The 25,276-nt window shown below is 28.9% G+C and overlaps 1 protein-coding gene, 1 non-coding gene and 1 pseudogene across 2 annotated transcripts; 2 read left to right on the top strand and 1 right to left on the bottom strand.

Annotated features, from left to right (window-relative positions):
* Positions 1-239: 239 nt before the first annotated feature.
* On the top strand, positions 240-433 carry LOC114192864 (U2 spliceosomal RNA). The gene has a single exon (XR_003606183.1). It is a non-coding gene; the product is annotated as a U2 spliceosomal RNA (small nuclear RNA).
* A 1,155-nt stretch (positions 434-1,588) lies between these two features.
* On the bottom strand, positions 1,589-3,558 carry LOC114190611 (uncharacterized). Its single transcript, XM_028079564.2, has 5 exons — positions 3,456-3,558; positions 2,837-2,911; positions 2,262-2,732; positions 2,095-2,150; positions 1,589-2,013 (listed from the first exon to the last, which is right to left on the bottom strand). The coding sequence occupies exons 2-5, from the start codon at positions 2,892-2,894 to the stop codon at positions 1,828-1,830; spliced, it is 771 nt and encodes a 256-aa protein (XP_027935365.1). The 5' UTR covers positions 2,895-2,911; positions 3,456-3,558; the 3' UTR covers positions 1,589-1,827.
* A 7,263-nt stretch (positions 3,559-10,821) lies between these two features.
* LOC114191911 (scarecrow-like protein 8 pseudogene) lies at positions 10,822-13,080 on the top strand (annotated as a pseudogene).
* Positions 13,081-25,276: the final 12,196 nt, after the last annotated feature.

The raw sequence follows: 25,276 nt of genomic DNA on the forward strand, positions 1-25,276 counted from the left end.
TCTGTAAGGAGAGTGGAGGATTCAAGAATGACCATGAATTTCTGTATGGAAAGTTTGATGATTTAACACAATGAATCCCCTAAGTAGAATTACAGTTTCTATCCAAGCAAAAATACATCCTACCGTGGTGTGGCATTGGCAGAACTCAAGTACCCATTATAAAGTTCCACATCGCCTGAGGCATAGGTCACAAAGTTCACATATGACTATAAAATAGAATGTCAAAGATGAGAGAAGGCATACCTTTCTCGGCCTTTTGGTTAAGATCAAGTGTAGTATCTGTTCTTATCAGTTTAATATCTGATATGTGGGCCAATGGTCCACACGATATTAAATTAATTTTTTAAAGGGGAGTATCCATAAGGTAGCTTGCTACTGGGTATTCATGTGTCGCCTATGTTTTGCACTACTGCATGGGCCTGGCACACCCTCTATTTCAGTTTAACTTTTCATTATATAATTCCGAAGTTCAAATGGTAAGTCATTATTAAAGTTCTTCATGCATAATTTAGGTAATTTAACCTGGATTGAAACTATTATTTCACTCTAAACTGGATATCTAAGAAAATATAGTTGTTGGGATTTTGTGTTGAACCTTTACCTTCACCTCATGATTCATAAATGTGGTCATAAAATAAGAGAATAATAATTCACAATCCCTAGAAGATTTAAACTTCATGAACCTGATTTGTTAACGTCAGTATTTCACCTTGTATTACATTTCGTTAACTTATGTAGTAGACCTTGCATATTCAATATTTTTAGATGAAAGGACAAGTAAAGGAAAAGACAAACAATGAGAAGTTCAAGACAGGATGCAACAACATACTAAATAGTATATTATATTGTGATAGTATTATTAGGGATTTAGGGATGCTCTACATATATAAAACCTGTATCACAACCAAAATATGGCAGCAGTCACTGGTATACGGGAAACAAAAGCAAAATGAAAAATGTACCTACAGAGCTGATAACTGTTGTACATATATTACTATAATCATTATTTTTGTTATTTATTGTGATTCTGTTAAGTAAATATATAACTTCTGTATGTGTTTGCAATATCTAAAAACTTATAGTTCATTTCCGTTGTGATGTTAGAATTACTCTAAGTATGACTAATTACTCTAATTGGTTTAAAAATATGGCAAATGTCTTCAATATTACGGATGTCGCTATAATCATTATTTTTGTGATTTAATGTGATTCTGTTAAGTGTAAATGTGTAGATTCTCTGCTTCTGTAATATTTGAAATTTTCTACTTCATTCTCCTCATGCTGTCAGAATTACTAAGTAGGTAGTAACAAAACTTTCATATGATAATATTGATTTCAGTAATGTTTTTGCATGTTCAAATTACTAATGAAACAACATTTTAGTTTACATCCTACAATCTAAGTGTGGAAGTAACAGCAACCGCATGTTATGTTCTGTGGCAAAGAAAAAGTGAAATTCATTGGGTTATACGAGTTAAAATTGCAACATAGCTCCTCTGTGCACATTGTGAAACAGTTTAATGGATTTGACAAATAACCATTACTAACTAAAACTTTAAAAAATGCCAAAAACAAAAACTTGCGCGCATAAGAATAAGAACTTCAATATTTCACTGATCTCCAAGAAAAAGAACATTCACGGGAATGAATTAGGGAGAACAGTAAACCTTTACAACATACTATGAACATGTCTACTAAAAGGCGCAACAATTATACATCGGAGGCACAAAATATCAAAGATGAACAAAAAATACTACAATCCATTGCCAACACCATCTGTGGCAAAAATACCTACTCATATCAGGTCCTAAATTGTTGCAAGAGAAATCAATTTTTGGACACTTTTGGTGTCTCAATCAACTTGAAGTTGACAGTAGAGTCATTCCACATTGTACGGTAACTCGATAAGCCAGGAGTCTTGCAGTTTGCTGGGGAACCATGCATAGCAGATAGAGACTGCATTTCAGGCAACCGCTCAGGTACCTCCTCCAATTCCAAGTATGCACTTTCAGACTGAAAGAATGGAGAAATAAATAGTTAGAAGGGGGAGGACAAAGAAGACCAGAAGAAACAGAAGAACTAACAAAAACAAACCTTCAGTTTACTTATTGCAGACAGTTCAAAGGATATTGCCATGTGATCATCTGCATCTGATCATAAATCAATGAAAAGTAAAAACCAACTACCAGCCAAAATGAACAACATTGCCATTCACAAAGTTCAACTAGCAAAAACAATAATTTCAATGCAATAACAATTACCATCCTCAAGTCCAACAGTCTTGAAAAAGTGATGCACATCTGCAGTTTCAACCTGTGATTTTATACATTTCTTATGATCATGCAAGATCCGTTCTTCAGCAATTGCACTGGGAGGAAGAGATTCCTCTATCAGCAAACTAGGTTTCAGGGTGTGTTTATTTTTAATCTCAGGACCTTGTGGCTTCCCGGAGTTTGAAATGTCAGAAAGTGCTTTCCTGCTACCAGTAAGTGATTTTCCAGAAGCTTTGTTGGCAATTCTTTTTTCAGTTTCAAGATTCTTTGACTTCTGCAACTTCGGTGCCTGATTAACAGAGGGTTTGCCAATGTTCAATGAACCATCATGGGCTTTCTTTCCATCAAATTGGTTGGTGAGGTTCCCTGCATTGGATAGATCTCCAAGTGGTTTTCTTCCCCCAGCTCTACCTTTCCTCTGTCCTGGTAAATCTGCCTTCCCAGAAACAGATCCTGCTCCTGCGCCAGTATTATGAATAAGCCTAGGCACAGTAAAAACTAAAAACGACGAGAAAACCAATTAATGGTGGAAGAAGTTTATTTAAACCAAAAGAACCACATACCATTAGCATGGACATTGAGGTTTTGGTTTTGAAGCAAGCGACCAGTTCTTGCTGCCATTTTTGTTACTGAACGTCCTGCATAGATATTGTAAGAAGCTTAAACTATCAACAAATTTTTGGACCAAATTCCTGTCTCTATTTTCAGAGAAAAATCAGCAACCTACTCATCATCCAAAATATCAATTTTTCACTAGTTCATTCATCTTATCAAAACTACACTAAGTAAGACGGTAAAAAAAACAAGCTACAAAATAAAATAAAAAAATTAAAAACTAATATTCTCCATTAAGGTCCTTAAACTGAATCCCAATATTTCAAGTGATTCTTCGATGCAAATGCTCAATCGAATGAAACAAGACAAGCCCTCAAATCATACGCTCCACTAAAAGAAATAGAAAACTCCACCCGAGATTTCAAATTTCCCAACCCAAAAACAACCCAAGATTTCAAAATCCAAAAACAAAAAACCCTCACATTTCCTTCTTCTGACCTTACCGGAGAAAAAAAAAATGAAACAAGATCTTCTTTCACTCTACGGAGAAGCAGATAACAAAATCTACAAACAAACATGCACGCAAATAGAATGAAAATTTCACAACAAAGCGAAAGGAAAACTTACAAATAACTCCTTTCTTTGATTTCTGGATTAACTGTTTCTTTCTCTAACAATTCGCTCTTCACTTTTCAAATATGAATAAGCAAAAGCCACTTTATATGAACGAAATGGGTTTCAACGGTAACTAGTACTCTTTTACATTATTGTCCCTCGTAAAGAAATTTAATGACATCAGTACCCACCCCGTTTCTTACCGTTGCCCTTGCGAATTCAATTAATATTTTCCTTTGTAGTTTATTGTCAGTAAATAATTTTGTTAATTCTTCTAAATTTGCCATAATTTATTCCATGATTCTCACAAAAATGATCTTCTTTCTTACAAATTAATAATTATACCTGAAAAATTAAAAAAAAAATATAGTCTGCTCTTTTATTATTTAACGGTTTAAAGAAAAAACAAAACACGTGAATAAGTATTATTTTATGCATAAAGATTGAATTGTGACATTGAATGTATTAACTACTAATTTTTTTAGGTTTAATGATCGATTTAGTTATTTATTTATTTATTTTGATTTATTTATATTTTTGGATTCAATTTGGATCTTTAATGTTTTGAGAAAGTTTCTTATTATCTTTAATTCAATTTAGTCTTCTCTTTTAAAACTATTTAATTATATTCTTTTTAATTTAAAATTAAATTAGTAATTAAATTTAATTATAACTTATTTACGTATATTAAAATATTTTTTTGAATTTATACATATTCAACTCAATTCAATGTAAAAAAGTTTTTAAATATTTAAGTGAAATATAAAAAATTAAATAATTTAAATATTTAGATAAAATGATTTGATATATAAATTTTAAAAAAATATTTAAATATATATATAAAAGTTATATAAATTTTAAAAATTATTTTAACATATATAAATAAGTTTTAATTAAACTTAATTATTAATTTAGTTTCAAATCATCAAAGTCAGAAAATACAAAATTGAATTCTTAAAAAAAATAACTAAATTAAATAAAAATAATAATAAAGAAACTAAATTAAATATTTTTAAAAAATTAAAACACTAAAAATTAATCAAAATAAAACAAAATAAAGACTAAATAACTGCTTAAACCTATTTTTTATGTAATTTTTTTATAAAATGATATCAACCAATCTTATTCCTTATTTTTCTGTCCTTACGTGTATTTTCTAGAACGAAAAAAAAAAAACACTCAGAATTTGATCTTATAAAATTCGAACCCTTTAAGCATTCTAGTGGGAAATACATGTCTGATGACGCTGTTTGTCCACTTTTTAAATAATAAAAAGCATTCATCATACTAAAATAACTATTATTAAAACCATACAGGTAAAAAATATGTCAACCAAAAAAAGGGATGTACTAAAATAACCATCATTATTTCAATTTTTTTATTCTATTGTTTTTTATTTTTCTTTTCTGTCATACTTTTGTAAGTTCTTTTTCACTTTAATTCTTATATTCTTATATATTTTAAAATCACGTTGTACTACCTTGTAGTGGTCTGTGAATTATTAATGGTACTCAGATATATTTTAATTTATAATGAATGTCTTTCTATTCTAAAATACTTTTCAATTTCTTTTTCTAATAGTACTTTAGTTTATTATTGATTTGGTCAATGTAGAAAAGTAATTATTTCAATTAATTTAGCTTTTAATTGAAATTTTGGTTTACTTTTAGCTGAATTTTTCAGCTGAAACTTTTAAAAATTTTAATGTTTTTCGAACTCTCTCTAACTATTATTTGGAGTACAAGTAATTTTAAAAAAAGAAAGTTATACTTGATGAAGTATTGTATATCTTATGTTATGTGTAGAATTGAATTGAATATATAAAATTGAGGTTAAGTTTATGCATGTGTGAATTAGGATTGTTGATAATATTGTATATGACATTGAAGTATTATATAATCATGGTTGGTTTGGCTGAAAGTGTATAAATGTTCGAATAGAAAGTTACTTTTGCTTCAGTTGTGAAATTAGTACAATAATAAACTACATTATATTATTATTATTATTATTATTATTATTATTATTATTATTATTATTGAACTCATATAAGTTTTAAATTGAGGATTTAACCTCATTGAATAGTATATTGAACTTTGAATGATTATTTTGGGTTGAAATGATTGGAATATAAATTTTGTGGAACAATGTTTAAAGTGATAGAATAGGTTTTTTGGTGGATTTTCATATGTTGAGTTGTTACTAGAGTTGTTGCACAAAGTTCTTTATCACATAATTTTCTCAAGCGAAAACAAAAATAAAATATTATTTTCTTATTTGAGTTAAATGTTTTCACTCAAGCGCATAAAAAGAAAAAAAACAACTCCTAATAAATTTCGCTCAAATAACAATTTTTGAGCTTTACTTTATTATTTAATTAAGTTATTCATTGTACTGATGTGATATCATAGTTTAATAGAGTGTCACGAGAGTGTTAATAAATATTTTTTAATATATAAATTTATATGTCTCTTTGATCGGAATCTCTTGTTTAAATATATGATATATATATATATATATATATATATATATATATATATATATATATATATATATATATATATATATATATATTATGAAAAAGTGAGTGTGTCATATTATAATTTTATGTTAATTCCGAAGAGCTTGACTTCAAAAAACTATGGGGTGTGGCTACTTTAACATTCACTATTCACCTCGTTAAGAGTTGGGTAAACCCATGTGCATTCAACATCGCTCAAAGGCTGTCACATAGGATTCGAAGGAAAATCATTTTGATGTTTCAACCAAACTTTAGGTTCAATCTCAATGTGCATAAAAAATAATCATCAAATAAAAAATTAGGTCAAAATTTTAAAAGGTATATGCTATTTGAAATTACTTAAGATACTCTAGTTCTTAAGATTAATTATATATTTACAAAATTTAAATTGAGTGTAATTGCTTTTGATAAAAATTAATGTGAATCATAATCTAAGTCAAACCAAATACTACAATGGAAGGAATAATTAAAACAACAATAAAAAAATCACTAAATAGAAGAGGAGACTCATTAAAATAGTTTCGTAAACATATAAGAAGTTTCTATATAAAAAAAATGATTTTATTTGTCAGATAAAATTATCGTAACTAACAAAATTGGTTCTCAATTTTTTATTTGAAAACATTTTAAATCATTAAATTGTAACAATATAGGTGACAAAAATTTTGCTTAATTGTTTATTGTAATGTTTTGCCCAATTGTGCGTGGGAAGGAAACAGAGAAGCAAGGTATTAGGAGGAACTGGTTGGTGTCGGTAAGAAACATAAACGGGAATTTGGAATAGATTGGAGATATGTTAAAGCAACCAGGGGTAAAGAAAGTTTGCCTGACCGAGTTTTTTTATTGGCCCACGTATGCCCGCGTGATTGGCTGAAGACTTTTGACTGTTGTTGATTGAACTGAATGTATGCACTTTCAGAATTGGTTCATAACACAAACACCCCTTCATTTTCATTCTCAAGTACAACACAACACATTATTATTTATTCCTTCAACACACTTCCCACGCGCCTCTCACACACTCACACCACGCTCCCTTTCATTCTCACTTCTCTGCTGTTTATCTTCATTTCACATCATGGGGAATTTGTTCACCAAAAATTTACTAATCTTTCAAATTAATAAATTATAAATATCTCTTTAAAATATATTTTGTCTTTTATATTTATTCTATCATCGAATTAAGCAACATTAAAAAAAACAACAATTAAATTATATTTGATGGGTGTCCTTATCTTGTTTCTAAGGAAATATTTAAATGAATTAATAAGAAAATTACAATTTTACTTAATAAATTTAAGGGTTAAATATGTTTTTGTCCCGTAAATTTTAAAATTAGTCAATTTCAAAACTTGAAACCAATTTAGTTATTCATTTTTTAAAATACATAGATTTAGTCATTTTAATCAAATTTTGTTAAATTTATTTGACATTTCAAATGTGTTTCATAATAGTATAATGTATTAAAGAGTATAAACAACTCAAATATAATCCTGAAATATATATGAATCATCAAATAAATCTAATAAAATTTGACTAAAAAGACTAAATTCACATATTTTTAAAGATAAAAAATTAAATTTATCCAAAATTTTAAAATAAACTAATTCTAAAATTTATTAAAAATTAAAGAATAAAAACATATTTCACTTGATAAAATTTATTACAAAAGTAGAGTGCTTTTAGGAAATGCATCGAGAAGTACAAGTTTCAGTATATTCCCAATATTTTAGATATTATGAGCATAGAAAAGCATTGTATTGAGATGTTGGACTTGTTAGATTCAATAGTTTTAGGGATTATTTTTAAATAAAGGATTTTTAGTAGACTTTATGTCAACGCTAAGAAAGGTTATTTAGTTTATATACTTTGTTTACATCACAATATTTATTTAATACACTTTACCCACGCGTTCAAGTATCACAGATTATATGTTCAGACATTATTTTCAAATCAATAAATTAATATATATAGTTTATTAGACTTTGTGTTGATGCTAAAGCTTGAGAGACTCTATATTGATAAATGACAAAGTAAATAATATAAAAGAATCGAGCTTTCTTACCTCTGAACAACGGTTTTTTACCCTTTTAACCTTGCTCAACAATCTTTTCAACAGATAAACATAAAGAAAGGTTTTTTAAATAATTGAGAATGTAGTGTAGCGTATAAAAGATGTCAGTAACTTAACTTTTAAATAAATAAAAGAGTTCGTGCAAAATGAAAATTATTCTTTTTTTTCTGTACAATCTTATCAAATTCTAGATGTCGACGTAACTTAAACCAGCTTCACATATCAATTCATTTAATTTCTACTATTTTACTACATGCAAATTTTGTTTTACCTTATTAAGCCACGTTTGACAAAATTATCTTGTTAGTTAGTTGAAAACCGAAAAAAAAACTTAAATATAAGAAAGTTTTGTTAATTTAAAGTTCATTAAGAATTAGTGTTAAATTCATTTAATATTTTTAATTTTATAAAATTAAAAAGGTACGTTTTTATGAATTATCTTTAATCGTATTAATCGTAGATAGTTTATGTTCAAAGACAATATTTTTCAAAAGAGAATAATAACAACATTGCGTAATGACAAAGTAAAGTTTCAAACATGTTACTTATATTTAAGTTTATTAAATAATAACTATAAATATAACAAAGTATAGTGTTGAAACTTTAAAAGTTTCATAAGCTTATTTTACTCATTGATAAGATTTTTGAATTGTTGTAGTTAAAAGACATGGTACCTTGAAGCAAAAAGACTTTGTTATTGACATTTATTTCATTTAAATTGGTTTAGATGTGTTGGAAGATGACGTTAAAATGGATTGAAGTTAAGCTTCCTATGTGTTAGAATTATTTGAAGATTAGAGTTTTCTAAATTTATTTGTTTCTAATATTTATTATTTTTAAAATTTGAAAACTAAAAAATTATCAAAATTAATTTGGACGAATTAAGTTGAAAATAAGAGTAATATAATTAAACAAATGTCATACATTTATTTGTGTCTCCAATATTATAACAAAACCTTCGAAAAACAAAATATCAATTAAATAAATAATACAAATATAGAAAAGAAAGAAAAAGTTAACGACTAATATCTTCAAAAGTACTATTTGAAGTTACGCATAATGCCAAAAGAGTCTTTAACTCAAAAAATAAAGACCAATTAAAAAGGCTGTAACAAAATAAAGACCAAGTGAAAAAAGCTGTAAAACAGTCTTCGTACTGTCTAGTAAATTAATTTTCAGTAGCTTATGGCATTATTTGAAATGCATATTTTAAAACACTATATTCCTTTTTTGTCTTTTTTATCTTTTAAATATTAATTTATTATTTTAATTCTTTCTATATGAGGTAATCTTTTATTTCTGTCGTAACTATTATCGTCTACATAGAGAGATTTGCGCAAAAATATTTTACATTTATATTAAATATAAAAATGACATTTATTGTGTGTTTTGCATAAACTAAAATACTAGTTATATAAATACATAATTTAAATCAATATATATTATCTTTATTAATGTGAAAACCAGATTTTAAAAATACAATTTAATAATATTTAAGAAAATATTACCGTAATTAGCTTCGCTCAAAATTTTTTTTTTATCAATATCTAAAATTTCAATCGAGTTTGAAATGAAGTTGAATTGTTTTAAAGTAACAAGTTGCGTAATGTAAAAGAAAATCACAAAATACTTAATGTAAGAAAAATCACACTAGTTGTGGATTATTTTTTCTCAAAAAGCCTATCGTTTAAAAAAATAATTTAAAATTATAAAACTAAATAAAACAATTAATTATCGAGTCAAACAAATTTAATAACTGATAAGAATTTTTTCCCAATCATGACCCAAAATTAATGATTACTTGTTTGGTTCAATAAATATTTGACTACTTTTTAATTGTTTATATCATAGATGTTAATGGTATGTAGCAACTTTGTTCAAAATATGTCTATCTACTTAACATTTACTTTTCATTGGAAAAATCATCTTTAAACCACGATCAGTGTATTCTTACAGAAATTTTGTTTTCAAGGTTGGAACATGAATTTCTTAGTTATGTAAAAAGTACTCAATGATAAGTTTTACTTTTCAAGAGAAATTGACGTAATTCTTTTTCTTGTTGAATGGATTTCCTAACGCATATAATATTATTATATTGAAGGCAAGAGTTTTACTCAATGATCTTTCTCAACACGCAGGGATTGCAACATCAAAATAAAAATTATAGGGTTAATAAAATAATCAAAATAAATTTTAAAAAAACCTGAATCTTTTTCATAGAACAAACACTGAAACACATGTTAGCCACCACAGTAGTAGACAAACTAAATGCATGATAAAAAATTAACCCACTAATTCCATATGAAAAGTGAAGATTCTTTAGGAACTCTAAACATTGGTTAACAACTTTAATTAAGAAAAATAATTATATAAAAAGAGCGATATCTTAAAATGAAAAATAAAATAAATAAAATTTTAAATACTATTTAAAAAATTAATTAATATATTTAAAGTCTTAGAAAGTAGAAAATAAAGTTTTTAATAGGTGAAAAGTTAATAGCGGAAGAGAATAATTTGATGATGAAATTGATAGTGATAAAATGGTGAGAAGTTGTAATAGTAATGGAAGGGCGCGTGAGGATTGGAATTGCGTTACCCGAGGAAGTTGTGACTCAGGAGTTGAAGTTTGTTATTATTGATTAAGATACGACTGCGTTTCGGCTCCTATGGACTTGATCATGGTCCGTCGAAGAGATGGAATCTGGAATCTGAACGAATCCTACGGTAGTGATGTGAGCATGCGCAATCTAAAATGAGAAAGCAGCATTCACATTATTTGTAGCGTTCAGAAAAGATCCAAAGAAATAAAAGGAATAGAAGAAAGAAAAGGCTTCACTCGCTTTCTTGATCGAATTTAAAATCCCCTCTGTTGTTATATTCACCAGAATCACTCCAACATTTCAATTCAACCCCTTCTCTCTCTCTCTCTCTCCCATGCCTTCCTCCAAAATCCTAACTTTTTAATCGCTTCCTTAGTTTCTTCGCCACAAACCCTGGGATGTCGTCGCCGGGGTTCCCTGCTGCTGGTCCCTCCGATTTCTACGGCGGAGCAACCGGATTCCCTACTCAATCCATGGCAGTTCAACCCACCATCAACAACCACCCCGCCACCACTCACCACCCTCTCTACCGATCCCAACCTTCAATTTTGCTTCATCCATCCTCCCACATACCTCAACACCAAACATCCTCTTTCATCGGGAAACGCACACTCGCAGAATTCCAGACCCAAAACCTCACTAACACCAACAACGTTGTTATGAGCAACAACAATAACCAACTCCTTCCTAACTATCAATTTCGTTCGGTAAAGCCCAGAACTTTTCAACACAACCGATTCTCCACGTTCTCTCCTGAATTATCTGCCTTACCGTCACACCGTTACGGCGCCTCCCTCCTCCACCACATTCGCCCTAACGCTGTTAACGCACAACCAGTCACGACTCCGATCCTGTCTCACACAAATTTCTTTCCGGTTCAAGGCAGGGTAACCGCGACCCATGAAACGGAGAAGACGTCGATAGACCACCGCCTCCAGGAGTTGGAAAAAGAGCTTCTAGAAGACAATGATGACGACCAAGGCGACGCCGTTTCAGTCGTGACCTCCTCTGAATGGTCACACACAATACAGAACTTAATCACTCCGCCCAAACGCGCCTCGTCATCGCCCTCTTCCTCTACGACGTCGTCCAACTCCTCCGCAGAATCCATCAGTGTCATACAGTGCCTAACGGAGGTCGCGAAAGCAATTTCAGAAAGGAGATTCGAGGTCGCGACGCAGATCCTTGCCCGATTGTCGCAGAATTCGGATCAACGCTTCGTAAATTGCATGGTTTCCGCGCTCAAGTCGCGGATGAGTCACGCTGAGTATCCACCACCGGTTGCGGAATTGTTCAGCAGGGAACACGCCGAGTCCACTCAGTTGCTATTTGAACACTCGCTCTTTTTTAGGGTTGCGCTCATGGTCGCCAACATCGCAATCCTCGAATCCGCATTCGATGATAAAACAGATAACGCCAAACTCTGCGTGGTGGATTTCGACATCGGGAACGGGAAACATTACGCGAGCCTTCTCCACGAGCTCTCCTTGCGGCGAAAGGGCTCTCCGGCCGTCGTCAAGATCATAGCCGTTACGGAGAACAGCGCTGACGAGAGGATGAGTTCCGCGGGCGTGATGCTCGGAAGACTCGCAGAGCAACTCGGGATTGGTTTCGAATTCAAAGTGCTGACTCGGAGAATCGACGAGTTGACTCGTGAGTCTCTGGGTTGCGACGCGGACGAGGTGCTGGCGGTGAATTTCGCGTTCAGGCTGTACAGAATGCCCGACGAGAGCGTCTCCACGGAGAACCCACGCGACGAACTTCTGCGGCGCGTGAAGGCACTCGCGCCGCGCGTGGTGACGCTGGTGGAGCAGGAGTCGAACACCAATACGGCGCCCTTCGTGGCTCGCGTGGCTGAGTCGTGCGCGTATTACGGCGCGCTGTTTGACTCGCTGGACACGACGATGACACGGGAAAACTCGTGGCGAATAAAAATGGAGGAGGGACTGAGTCGGAAGATAGCGAACTCGGTGGCATGCGAAGGAAGGGACCGCGTGGAAAGGTGCGAGGTGTTCGGAAAGTGGCGCGCGCGCATGGACATGGCTGGTTTCAGGTTGAAACCACTGAGTCAGAGAGTCGCTGAGTCAATCAAAGATCGACTCGGTGATGAGAACCGGGTGGCAGTAAAAGTAGAAAAGGGTGGGATTTGCTTTGGGTGGATGGGAAGAACCCTGACCGTGGCTTCTGCTTGGTGTTAATTGCTCAACTCAACTTTTTACTCTCTTTTTTTTTTTTTTTTCCATGGATATTATATACCACATTGTTAGTTATTCTAATGTTGCCTAGACATTCTGCAAAGGGAAAATTGTATTGAATGATATCCTCCTCCTTCCTTCTACCAAACTGGTAAATAAAAAAAAAGTGACTGAATTTGGAGAAAATTTATTTGCCTTCTTGCAACATTTATGAATATGATGATTCATTTATGTACTTTTATCATTCTCACTTCAGTTCTGAAACAACATGCTGGCACTTTGGTACAGTGCTTTTCTGCTTTCTAATTTCTATGGTTGTGGGTTTCTTCTTTTAACGTAACACACTCTAAACTCTTTTTTTATGTGATTTTTATTATATTTTAAATAGTTTTAATCCTTTGCACTGTAGCTTACTTGTTTTTTCTTACTCCATTTCTAGTATATATAATTAATGTAGAAATTATTTGAATTTTATATTATCAATGTGACTCGTTCCATTTCTGACCGTAAAGTTAAATATGTAATACTCTCTTAAATTTATGTTAACTTATATTTTAACATGATTTTAGGATGTTAGATTATTTTAAAAAATCCAACTATACAACGGATAGTTGCTTAAATAAATTTACATTATTCTTTGAAATTTTTATAATGTCATATAGACATAAATGCTCTCTTTCTCTATATATATAGATATTGAGTAGTTGGTTATGTAAGCATTAGAGGTATAGTTGAGTGATGTATTATTTTTTCCATTAATATAAAGTAAAGTCTTATTATTACGATACGCATATATTCTGATCTAGAGAGGTGGATGGTTCACGTGCACATGTTTCAACGTGAATTTTGTTGCCAAATATTTCGCTCTTTGCAACGTCAAGGCTTCCCCATTCTAGCAAACTAAGGACGTTCATGCAAATTGTCAAACCGTGTGGAGACTCTTTCTTTTATTATTATTTATTATATACCCACATCATTTTTTACATATTTGGTTGGGGCCCAAACTTATATACATAAATCATTTTTAAAAACAACATTTTTGTAAATTAAAGTTATTTTTTATACAATTCAATTTAAGATTTGTAAAAGTTATACAAGTTTAATGTATAACGAGGATTCCAGCGCTCTTCTGCCTCTAACTCTAGAATGTTCTTCATATATTTATTCGAACTGACACGTGTTAGTTTTTTTTTATTTTATGAATTTTAATTCTATAATATATTTGAATGTTCTTCTATATTTTTTCTTATCTTTTTAATCTTTATATTATCCCATTTAGTGAACCCAAATTGAAAAGAAAAATATAATTGAGTTAATTTGGTTAGGATTTTGTTTTTCAAAATTCAATCCAAACAAATTAATTCAAATTTATTAGAATCTGGGTATCTTTTGAATCTATATAAATTCAACCAACACGTTCCTATACATAATCAAATATTATTATCAAGCATACTAATCACGGGCAAAATAGCGAAGAATGTACTAAAAATGAAAGGAAAACAAATATTGATGAAAACAGTTAGATGTGTGTTTGGGGTATGAACAATAAAAGCTAAATGCATTAATAATGAGTGGAAATATATATATATATATATATATATATATATATATATATATATATATATATATATATATATATATTTCTGTATACCCTGATGACTAGATCACAGCTGATCTAGGTGTACAGATGTGTCTCTGATTTAAAGCCGACCTACATGCATAGATATGTTGGGTCTGATCTGAAGTCAACCTATGTGTATAGATGAAGGCCTAATTCATAAACTTGTAACTCATCTCCTCTTTTCAGGATAACGGCTAAACTATCATGTGACCACATCCCTGCAGAGGTTGGGATAACCTCGGCACACGTCAATCACTTATCGCGATTCAAGAAAAACTTAATCAAGGACGAGTTAAAGACCTGTATAAAACTAAGCAACTACTTTCAAAAAAAAAATGAAAGAAAAAGGACCGAGAAAGACACAACTACAAAGGAGAAAATATCCCTATGTAAAAGTATCTAGCAAAAATGACGAATTATGATCATTATATACCTCAGATCTCCCTTGACGAGAACAATTTCATAACGATAATAATTGAATTGAAACATTATTTAATCTGAAATTTTCTTACTAATTGATTGTCCATTTGTTTGTAATTAATTAAATTATTTAACAGCATCTTAAATAAAAAAGATTGTGGAAAAATTTTAAAAGGGTAAATTAGAATTAAATTAAAATTAAAAACAGTAGAAGCAATCGGTGAGGGAAGAATAAAAGGTACGATTTGATGTTTGAATTGATAATGAGCAACATGTCACCCAAAAGCAGAAGAGAAGTCCATCTTTGTCAAAGCCGAAGAAGGAACAATGAATACGCAATAAAGTCACAACCTTTTCAACTTAAAGCACCCTTCCCTCCAAAGTTTTCTTTAGATACTATGAATGAAACAAAGTAAGAGATTACAAACAAAAACAGGAAAAAAAAAAGATTATAAATCTAAAATATTATACAAAAATAAACACTTTTTTTAACCCTTGATCTTTTAATCATAAACTATCTTTTCAAAATTACTATAAATATGTTTCTAAATTAACATACATCATTTATTTACAAATCACTTGTGTTAAACTTTAAAACCAGATTATGAAGGGATTACTAATGATAAAAATTGTTACATCTAATTATAAAAAAAATTAAGATTTAATTGTTAAAATATCAATGTTTTACTTCATTATATCAAATTATAATTTTGAATTAGAGTTTACTTGATACGTATTACGATAACAATGTATAAAACTACAAAATTTCTTTATATAACATTCCAATTTCTGCTTAAAAAACTGTACAGTTTAATTTGTAACAATTAAAATATTTTGACAAATTTTTTTTAATAAAAAATTACTTTTTTTAATACACATAAAATTGTTCTTCTCTTTCCAAATCATATAATTTTTTTTTTTCATCTTGTTACATGTGTATTGTCAAAAATTTATCAGTAAAACTTAAAAAAAAAAATAATTTCCCAATTCCTAATTATCTCTCTTTCATTTGGTTGGTAGAGAAGAAAGAAGTGTGGAGGAAGCATGAGAGAGAAAAGAAAAAGCTAAAAAAGTGGAGTTTTAGATTTATGAATTAAGATGATGACAAAAGAAGAATGAGTGATAGCCTGCACTTATTATACCTACCATTTACTAACCTAATATTCCTCGTATAAACTACTACCACCTGTCCTTTCGTGCCACTTCAAAAACTTCCACCTCTTCATTAAAAGTCAAACCATACTTTTATCAATTTTGCCATAGATAAGGTTACAATTTTTTTCACATCAGTTCAATAACAATTCATTTTTCTTTCATCTTCTATTCTATAACATATCACAATAAATTCCTATTAAATGTATGTTTCTTTTTTATCAACAGTTATTAGTAAGAAGTATATTTCTCCTTCAATTGAAACTTTCCTTCGTCTTTCACATCAATATTTTTATTTATTCTACTTTTCTGTGTTTTTCTTTCTCCAATTTTTCCTTTCTAATAAACATATCATTTAATTAAATGAGTTTTCTTTTAAGTTCCGTATGTAAATTTAAGGGGGACCATTTCAGAACTGACTTGAACCCGTTATTTCCTCCCAAATTTTCAATTGGCGTATACACGGTTTATATATATAACGTGTAAAAAATTGCTTGTATAACTAAAATTTGTAATAAATAAATATATTTTAATATATAAATTAATTGGATGAATTCAAATTAGTTTGATTGTAAGCTTGATGTGGGTTTTGTGCTATAAAAAAATAGAAAATTAATTTGTTCTTCCAAAATACATTAATTAGGATAGATTAGATCGGGATAAAATAGGAAAATTTTAATTTATATAGATTTCTTTCATATGTATATTTATTTTATGTTTTATGAAGTGTAATTTTTATTACATATTTAGTGTTTAGTGTGTGTTTTATATTTTATATTTTTATTTTCTTTTTTTTAATAATTTTTCATGCGAACAAATAATTGATAGGTTTTGAAGCGGATGCATAATTGAGATGTTAAAATGTATATAAATGTTTGGAAAGTTGAAACAAAGTTCATTTAACAAAAGAAAAATTGAAAATTCTTTTAGTTTTTAAAAAGATTAAAATAAAATAAATGAACATTTGGTGCAACTTCAACATTATTCAATATCTTGACTGTATACAATATAAAGAAAAAAGGTTTAAAATAAACATAATCACATATAAGTGTCAAGGTTTTTATTATAACAAATAGTTGAAAAATAATTAACTCATTGGACAAAGTATTTAAATTGTCTTCAAACATTTTTCAATAAGATTTACTATATATTTGTGGAGTTGTTTAATCGATATCTATAAAAGTTTTCTAAATGATGAGGATCAAGAGTGTGAAAGTAGAAATAATAAAAAATATATACATTTTTGTTTTTATATTGATTTATGTTTAGTTATTGTTCTATATCAAAGATTCTTACTATCACTTTTACAAGATTATATAATTTTTTCCAAATTATATGTTAGACTTTCCTTGAGTTAAAACACAAGTACATAAAGTCATTTTCACATAACTGTGAAGGATTTACAAATAATAATTCTGTGAAGAATGTTTTCTAGAACATGACTGGTAGAGCATACATGACTTCGATATGCATGCATCATAAGTTATTTTGAAAATTGTGAGATTCTTCTTTAAATTTATATAATCTTTCACATGTTACATGTTTCATTAAAGTCCTATATCAAAGTTGTGTAACTTTTTATGACTTCATTAGTTTTTAATGAGTTGTTTAACCTTTAAATTAAGTGCTTACTTTTCGTTTATGTATAAGTGAATAACAAAGTTTAGTATTTTCTGTAAATTTGACTACCATTGTAAATGAAAAATGGTCCCAACCTATTAGGAATGCCGGGTCAAAAGGGAAGACTAAAATAACCTACTTAACAAATTCATGATTATATATATGATTAGAATTAATTACAAATGGTTAATAGAATTAGTCTAATGGACAATTAAGTCATTCTAAAATTGACCATCTTTTTTTGTTTCGATACTTTTCAATTGACCTATTGAATACATCTCTCTCAATCTTTTTAAAACGATCAAGTTGCATGTATAAAAGTATAAAAATAATTTAATTAGAACATGTATTTTTTTGTAACCTTTATCTACCTAAGTTCAACACACCAAAGTGACTTAAAGTCTCACTTAAGCATTATTAGGACATTATCACTTGCAATAAACTTCATAATAATATGTAACATACATTTCATTTTTAGAAAATAAGCATAAATTATTATTATTTCTAGCATTAATTATTATTAATAACTTAAAATAATTGTATTAATATTTCTCTGTATTGATTAATTCAAACTTAAATTCCTCTTTAGCTTTTGGTATTTTATGTTGTTAAGTATGGATTAACGGATGAATAGAAATAAAAATAAAATGGAAAATAATAGATGAAGAAGAGAATGATGGTGAAGTCCAAATTGCTAAAATCTTATCATTTTTCTGTTCGCAATATTTAAATTTTGAAATTGTATTCACAATTTATCGATCATCTTTTATATTTGACTCCCAATATACATGAATTGGAGTGATTGTATTATAATAAGTATTGTTATTTTTGAACCTAATATGAATGTTTTAAACTATTTGTGATTATTATTCTATTTTGTGTGCTTTAAAAGATTTTTAGTACACTTAATGTTTGATTATAAACATAAACTGATATTGTTCTTATATATTTAATTAAATAGTTAACTCGTTGTTATTTTTTTATTTTATGTTTAGGGAACTTTTATAGTTTAGCACGGAAGAAGTCTCCAAAATTTGTTTATGCATTTATGTTTTTTAAGTGTATATTATATTTAAGGTACGTAACATATGAACATATATATTTCACTAAACTTAGAAATACAATTTTGGTAGAGTTACATTATATGAAAATCCAATAAATATATAAATGATTTTTTTTTAATTTTTATTAAAAAGTTGAAATCTACTAAAATGGATTCTTTTAAGAAACAAAACACTCTTCTACACATTTTTCTTTATGATTTCCTACTTTTCTCTGCTCTACTTCTCTTAGAATCCAATCCTTCCTCATCTTTTGAAGATTAAAGTAGTAAAAGCAAGATTTTTGTAACAAACCGTACAATTTACTTTTAGCAATCTATACATGTAAGTAAGTGCAATTTACCCATTTTGTTAGAAGTCCATTTTGATTTTAAATGCATGCAAAATTTTTGGATTTGCATGTTCCGTTGTGTTCTTGATGAATCATCATCCCTTGGTTGTCATGAAATCGCAATCTAGTTTTGGTAGGGTTTTGTTGTATGTAAGACAAACTTGAGTAATGTGCGGATGCCCAAAGAGAACGTTGGTAGGTTCTTCTACAGGGTAAGGAAAGTTAATTTAATTGAAATTTTAAGGTCATATTGTTAAATAAAAAAAATGGTATGAATGTTGTTTTTATATGATTGCTGAAATTTGGAAATAATTTTTGTGAGAATGGTAATTTGATTTGAATTGTGAAATATAAAGTGTGATGAGAAACTACTATTTTGAATAGATAAATTGTTGTTTGTGCTGTTTTTTTTTTAATAGAATGGGTATGAATGTGACTATAGAGAGATTAACTTACGAAAAAAATTGATACTAAGTGTGTTTGATAATGTATTAGTAAGAAATATCATAAGTAAGTATGGAAGAGTTAGCCTATAAGATGAGAAAAGAATATGTGTGACTCTGATGTTATTATGGTAAAACAATTGTTTTGATTTGCAATATTGGATGTTTTTGATGTGGTGTAATAACTTTTTCTTATAAGTCTTAAAGTAATTAAACACTTTAGTTTAAAAGAGATTAAAAACATTTGAATTTGGAATATTGTTGCAAAAACTATGAATATGCTTGACTGGATATTTGTATTATAGTAATGTAGTATTGAATGTGGCATTGTATTTTCATTTTTGAGATTTGTGGCTTGTCTATATGATTGTGAATTAGTGGTGCCTTATAGTGTTGCTAAATAGTTTTCTTGTGTGCTACTTAAGATAATTATTGTTTGAATTTTTATTTGGTAGTGTATGTGTATATGTAAAGTTGTAGTATGTGTGGTATTCAAATTATTATTTCTAAGGAAAAAATACTAATTTTGGTTAAGTTTAAGTGTATTGAAAGGGTATCGAGAGTAAGACTATCTTAACTCAACTAGTATCTCACTCACATCAATATGATATAAAAGAGTATCATACTTAGGAGCTAGCGAGGTTACCCTGTCATGTCTTGGTTTAGGGACATTGGTCCTGAGTGTTGGAACACAAATAGAAGATTTAGTAATAACCATAATATAATCTCTTTCTATTTAAGTTTATTTCTTTGAAAAATTAGTTTACCTTTATAATTTTTGCGTTTTTTTTTTCTTATACGACAATTATATATATATTTTATATATACGAGAACAGAGATGGTAATTAATAAAGATAATAACTTTGGAGCTGTGAGACAATAAACTAGAAAATTAGTATAAAAATATTTTAAATAAGAGATCCATCGTGTTAAAAATTTATATTTAATTTCATAGTTAAAAATTAGAATACTAGACTTTATTTAGAAAGAAAATCCTATATAGCTATCGAGTGTAATATAAATCAAACTAATTTTAATTACTAAATAACTTTTTCATAACAAGTAATTGTTAATTGATGTCTACTCATAAAAAAAAAATGGAATATTACGATTAATGTCATTGTAAGAAGAAATACTACAAATTAATTGAATAGTGAAAAATATTTGTGTTAAATAAAAGTGCTGATATCATAACAAAAAAAATGAGTTAATTTGCCTGACCTCAAGTGCATTGCGTAAAGGCAAGAATTTATGAAATTGGTTAACTAAAAAGCATCAGAAAAACACCGCTTCACCTTCCCATTTTCTCTCCACAGAATATTCGTCTGAAAGGTGCCACGTGGCAATGGGACATCTCACGCGCCACCTGTATCATGCCGCCCTAATATATTCCATCTTTTTTACTGTAATTGAAAATAAACTTATTCCTTCCACTTTTATAATATTGTTGTAGACGCAACTTTTTTACCTAGATATTTAATAAGTTACGTATGTAAGAATTAAATTTGAAATCTTTAATTATTTAAAAATAATTTTACGATAAATATATTCCTTCCCTAAGTTGAATACTCCAAATTTCAAGTTTACCTAATCGGTTTTGCAATTGTACTGATGTGCCATAAAATTCTCCACGTACCCATCATCCTCAAATCTAACTTTAGATAGTTGAGAATATTATTTATCGGCGTTTTATTTATATTATTACTATATGGTAGATGATTAGAATATGATTTGGAAAATTTTCTTTTTTCTATATTTTCTCTCGTGTGGTTTCATTCTAGAGTTTCACATATTCAATTAATTAAAAGAATTGTTATTTTAACTGGATCAAATTTTAATAAATGTTTTGCTCGTTTAAGTGATTTTTTTTATGCTTTTTAAGATTATCAATGTGTTTGGTTTGGTGTCATTCGGACGTGTAATCGGTTTCAACTATAAAATTTACGTTAAATTAGTTAAAAAATTCAAGTCAATGAGAAACAAATATCGAAGAATCCATTCGATCTTTCCTGAAGTATTACCAAACACACGTTATGTGTCATTTCAATTTTACTCTTCGTAGAGTTGTTATTAATGGTCAAATAAGCATTTGTTAGGTAAAAGAAGTTCAATTGATACTCTCTCATTGTATTTTAGTAATTATGGTGATTTTAGAATTGTGCATGAATGAATTAAAATATTGGATGTGATTTTAAATCAATGTTATTGTTTAATTTGAGAGTTTGAGATACATATATTTAATCAATGATGAAATTATGATTTTGATTCCAAAAATAGGCTGAACTGGAAAGTTCAAAACATGTTATAATAGATAAGAATTTTATGTTGGGAATTATGTGCACAATTTGCTGCTGGTTTTGGATACTGGACATTAGTCAATGTGAATGCTTAACTCATAGTATTTATTGCAAGTACAAAACACTATTATTTAAGTCTTCATTTGTTTATGTTATGATTTAAGATTTGAGGTAGAGAGTCCTATTTTTTGGATTCTTCTTCTCCTTGTCCTTTTAGCTTCATTGTATTTTTCTTCTCCACCTTTGCAATCTCTTGTCTTAGGGCATTATTTTTGTTGTATTTTTATTTACATCTCTAACATAGAGGTTATGTCAGTCGAAGATTGTCCTGTTTCTCTTGCTTCAACCATTTTGCTTCTTGTAGATACTATAAAGTTTTCTCTTCATGGTATCTAAATCTTACAATGGGCGGCAAAATGTTCTTACAAGGTCAAATATATATTGTAAAAGTCTTTCCAAACTCTTCAAGCACACTCATAACTCCAATTTCACACCTTCACATCAGGATGTTCTCGGTTCTAGTCTCTCCAAAGCCAAAAAGGGTGTATGCAAAAAACACTTTAACATTCAATTCAATAAAGTGCGTCAAACAATAGTACATAATAATATGGGTTAAATATGTTTTTGGTCCCTCAAGTTTTAGTGAATTTTGGAATGAGTCCCTCTTCGAAATTCTATATTAATTTAGTCTTTCATCTTTAGAAATGCATGGATTTAGTCTTTCTTACCAAATTTTATTAAGTTTATTTGACATTTTAAACGTATTTATGATAACATTTGAGTTAACATTGAAACAAAAATGTGTCAAACGGTATAAATAATTCAAATACTATCATGAAATGCGCTTGAAACGTCAGATAAACTTAACAAAATTTGGTTAAAAGGATTAAATTCACACATATTTTAAGATGAAGGACTAAATTGGTTAAAAGTTTTGAAGATAGACTAATTTCAAATTTCACTGAAATTTGAGAGACCAAAAACATATTTAATCCTAATAATATAACATAATTAATTTACCTCGTGCATTGTGTTATTTATATTATATTTATGGACTTTTATCTAGATGAATCGAATCGACGTAACTAATTTACCTTGATTAATTGTGTCTAATACTCCACTAATATGTTTGAGCCATTTCTTTAACTTAATTTCATTGTGTCAATGTTAATGATATGACCAATATAAGATAGTTTTATTCAAGTATACTTGGACTGAGTACATCTCAACCTAAATATTTTTGGACGTATATAGTACAAGATAGCTTATTGTTATTTTATTGAGGTAATAAAACTCTTATATATAAAATTATCAATTTTAAAAGTTAAAAATATTTAACCTAAAATGAGCACAAGAAAACAAAATTGAAAACATTGAAATAAGCAATGGAGGCCTAGCCATTAGGTAGACCTTGGAACAACCCAAATAATACGAAAGCAAAAACTTTTAACTAAAACTTACAAAATTCTATATCAGTTTCATATTTTATTGTAGCTCTTCCATCCTTAATGTATACTAATACTTTAATTTGTATATATTAGTATTGGTGTAAACAAATTTTACATGAATATTTAATGAATAAAAAGCTATATGGGAGATTCTATATCAACTAAAAATAAACTTAAAAATCTTCGGTTGAAAGTTGTATTAAACAATAAATAACATTGAAATATTAAAAATCTTATTAAATTAATTTACATTTACCCACAAAAGAAGCTATGTCCATTAGAATCTCCAAATTACGTAGTAAAGAAAAGTTGGAAGTAGAGAATATCATTTGGATATTTTTTAAGTGAAAAAGGAATGCATTTGAAAAGTTGATATTGGTTTAAATTTGGAGAAAAAGTTAATGGGATTTAAGAAGATTTGTGCATATCCTTAGTTATTAAGAGGCACACCCTTCATTATAGTCTGATTTCAGAATCAAAACTTGACAATTATAGAATTCATTAAACTTATGATTGTAGTGATGAAACAATGTTAAATATCCAATGGCTTTATCTATTATCATGTGCCACTTTTCAAGGATTTGTTTTGAAAAAAAAAAAAGTTTTGATGGTCAATAAAGCAAAAGTTAGAGCCCACAAAGCCATAATCGATTTCGTTCAATCACTTGTATGGTCACCCCATAAAACAAACACAACCTCTTTTTAGTAATATCCACTTTTCTCTTCATAAACTATATTTTATTCAACGATTGAAAGTAACATGTTGAAAAATAAATTTTAAGACTATAAATAGTCGATATAATAAGTATTATTATATTTACTTTTATTATAATAAAAATATTACGATTTTATTATAATAACTTTAATTTTATTGTATTTGTTTAAACTTTATTAGTCATTTATATTATTAAACATGTGTTTAATTAATTGTCATGTATACTTAGTAAATAGTAACTTAACAGTAATTAAAATTAATTTTGAAGGAATTGTTAGTGAGATGTTTTAAATTTTTAAATAAAAAAGTAAAGAGTAATAATCCATATTCAATTTGCATATCAATATTAATCGTTCTTATAATAAATATAAATAACAAATTATTAAAATGTTAACTTTTAATTATTCTAATAAAAAAACTGATTAAATATTTATTGGTATGTAACCTAATAACAAATATTCACTTATATTTTAATTTATACGTCAAAAATAGTGATTGTAACGTCCCAATTTAATAGAATAATTCTAATAAATAAAACGTTGCAGGATTATATTTTAAAATGAAACACCAACAGAAACCATATAAGAATAATCTTGTAAAGTTATCCATAATATTATTAGAGGAAAAGTACTAAGGCACAAAACATTGGCCATAAGCTTAACTTGAGAGTGCTCACAGAGCAAAGAGTTGCAAAAAAATAAATAAATAAAACGGTATGACAAAAGTTGTTCAAAAGAGCACCAGCTACCATGTCCAAAACAAGACAACAACATCACTATCATCCGAACGATCTTCAGGAATCTCCACGTTTGCTCACACCAAAGATTTGGTGATCATCGCAAACAGAAACACCACATAAGAAAAACACAAGCAAAAGGGTAAGCTAGAGATAAAATATTTAACATGTTATTGAGCAAGCATATTATAAAACAGGTTATAGACAAGCAAAGCAGTAAGCACCCAAAACATGTGAAAGTAAACAATTGAAGGACTCTCTAACTCAATATCCGGATCATACTCTTGATATAGAATTCTAAAGGAAGTATGCACCTGTGCTGGTTTCTAAACTCTGTAGAGTCTAGACGCAAGGGGTTATCACCCAACCACACACAGGGTTAATCCTCTAATGTCTTGGGCCCAATATGTCCCAAGACTAGGACCTCCTGCCACTCTCACCACATAAATTATTCTACTCTATGTGAGCGTGAGTAATTTTTAGAGTTCAGGATACCTTCCTTTATCTAGACATCCCCTATATCAAGGTATACACTAACCACCATCACTAAGAGTTTTCCTTGAAACTCTTTTACCAACAATTTCTACATGTCATCTCAATCA

This window comes from Vigna unguiculata, chromosome 7, assembly GCF_037176805.1.
Source record: "Vigna unguiculata cultivar grain cowpea cultivar isolate G323 ecotype 2 chromosome 7, ASM3717680v1, whole genome shotgun sequence".
NCBI lineage: Eukaryota > Viridiplantae > Streptophyta > Magnoliopsida > Fabales > Fabaceae > Vigna > Vigna unguiculata.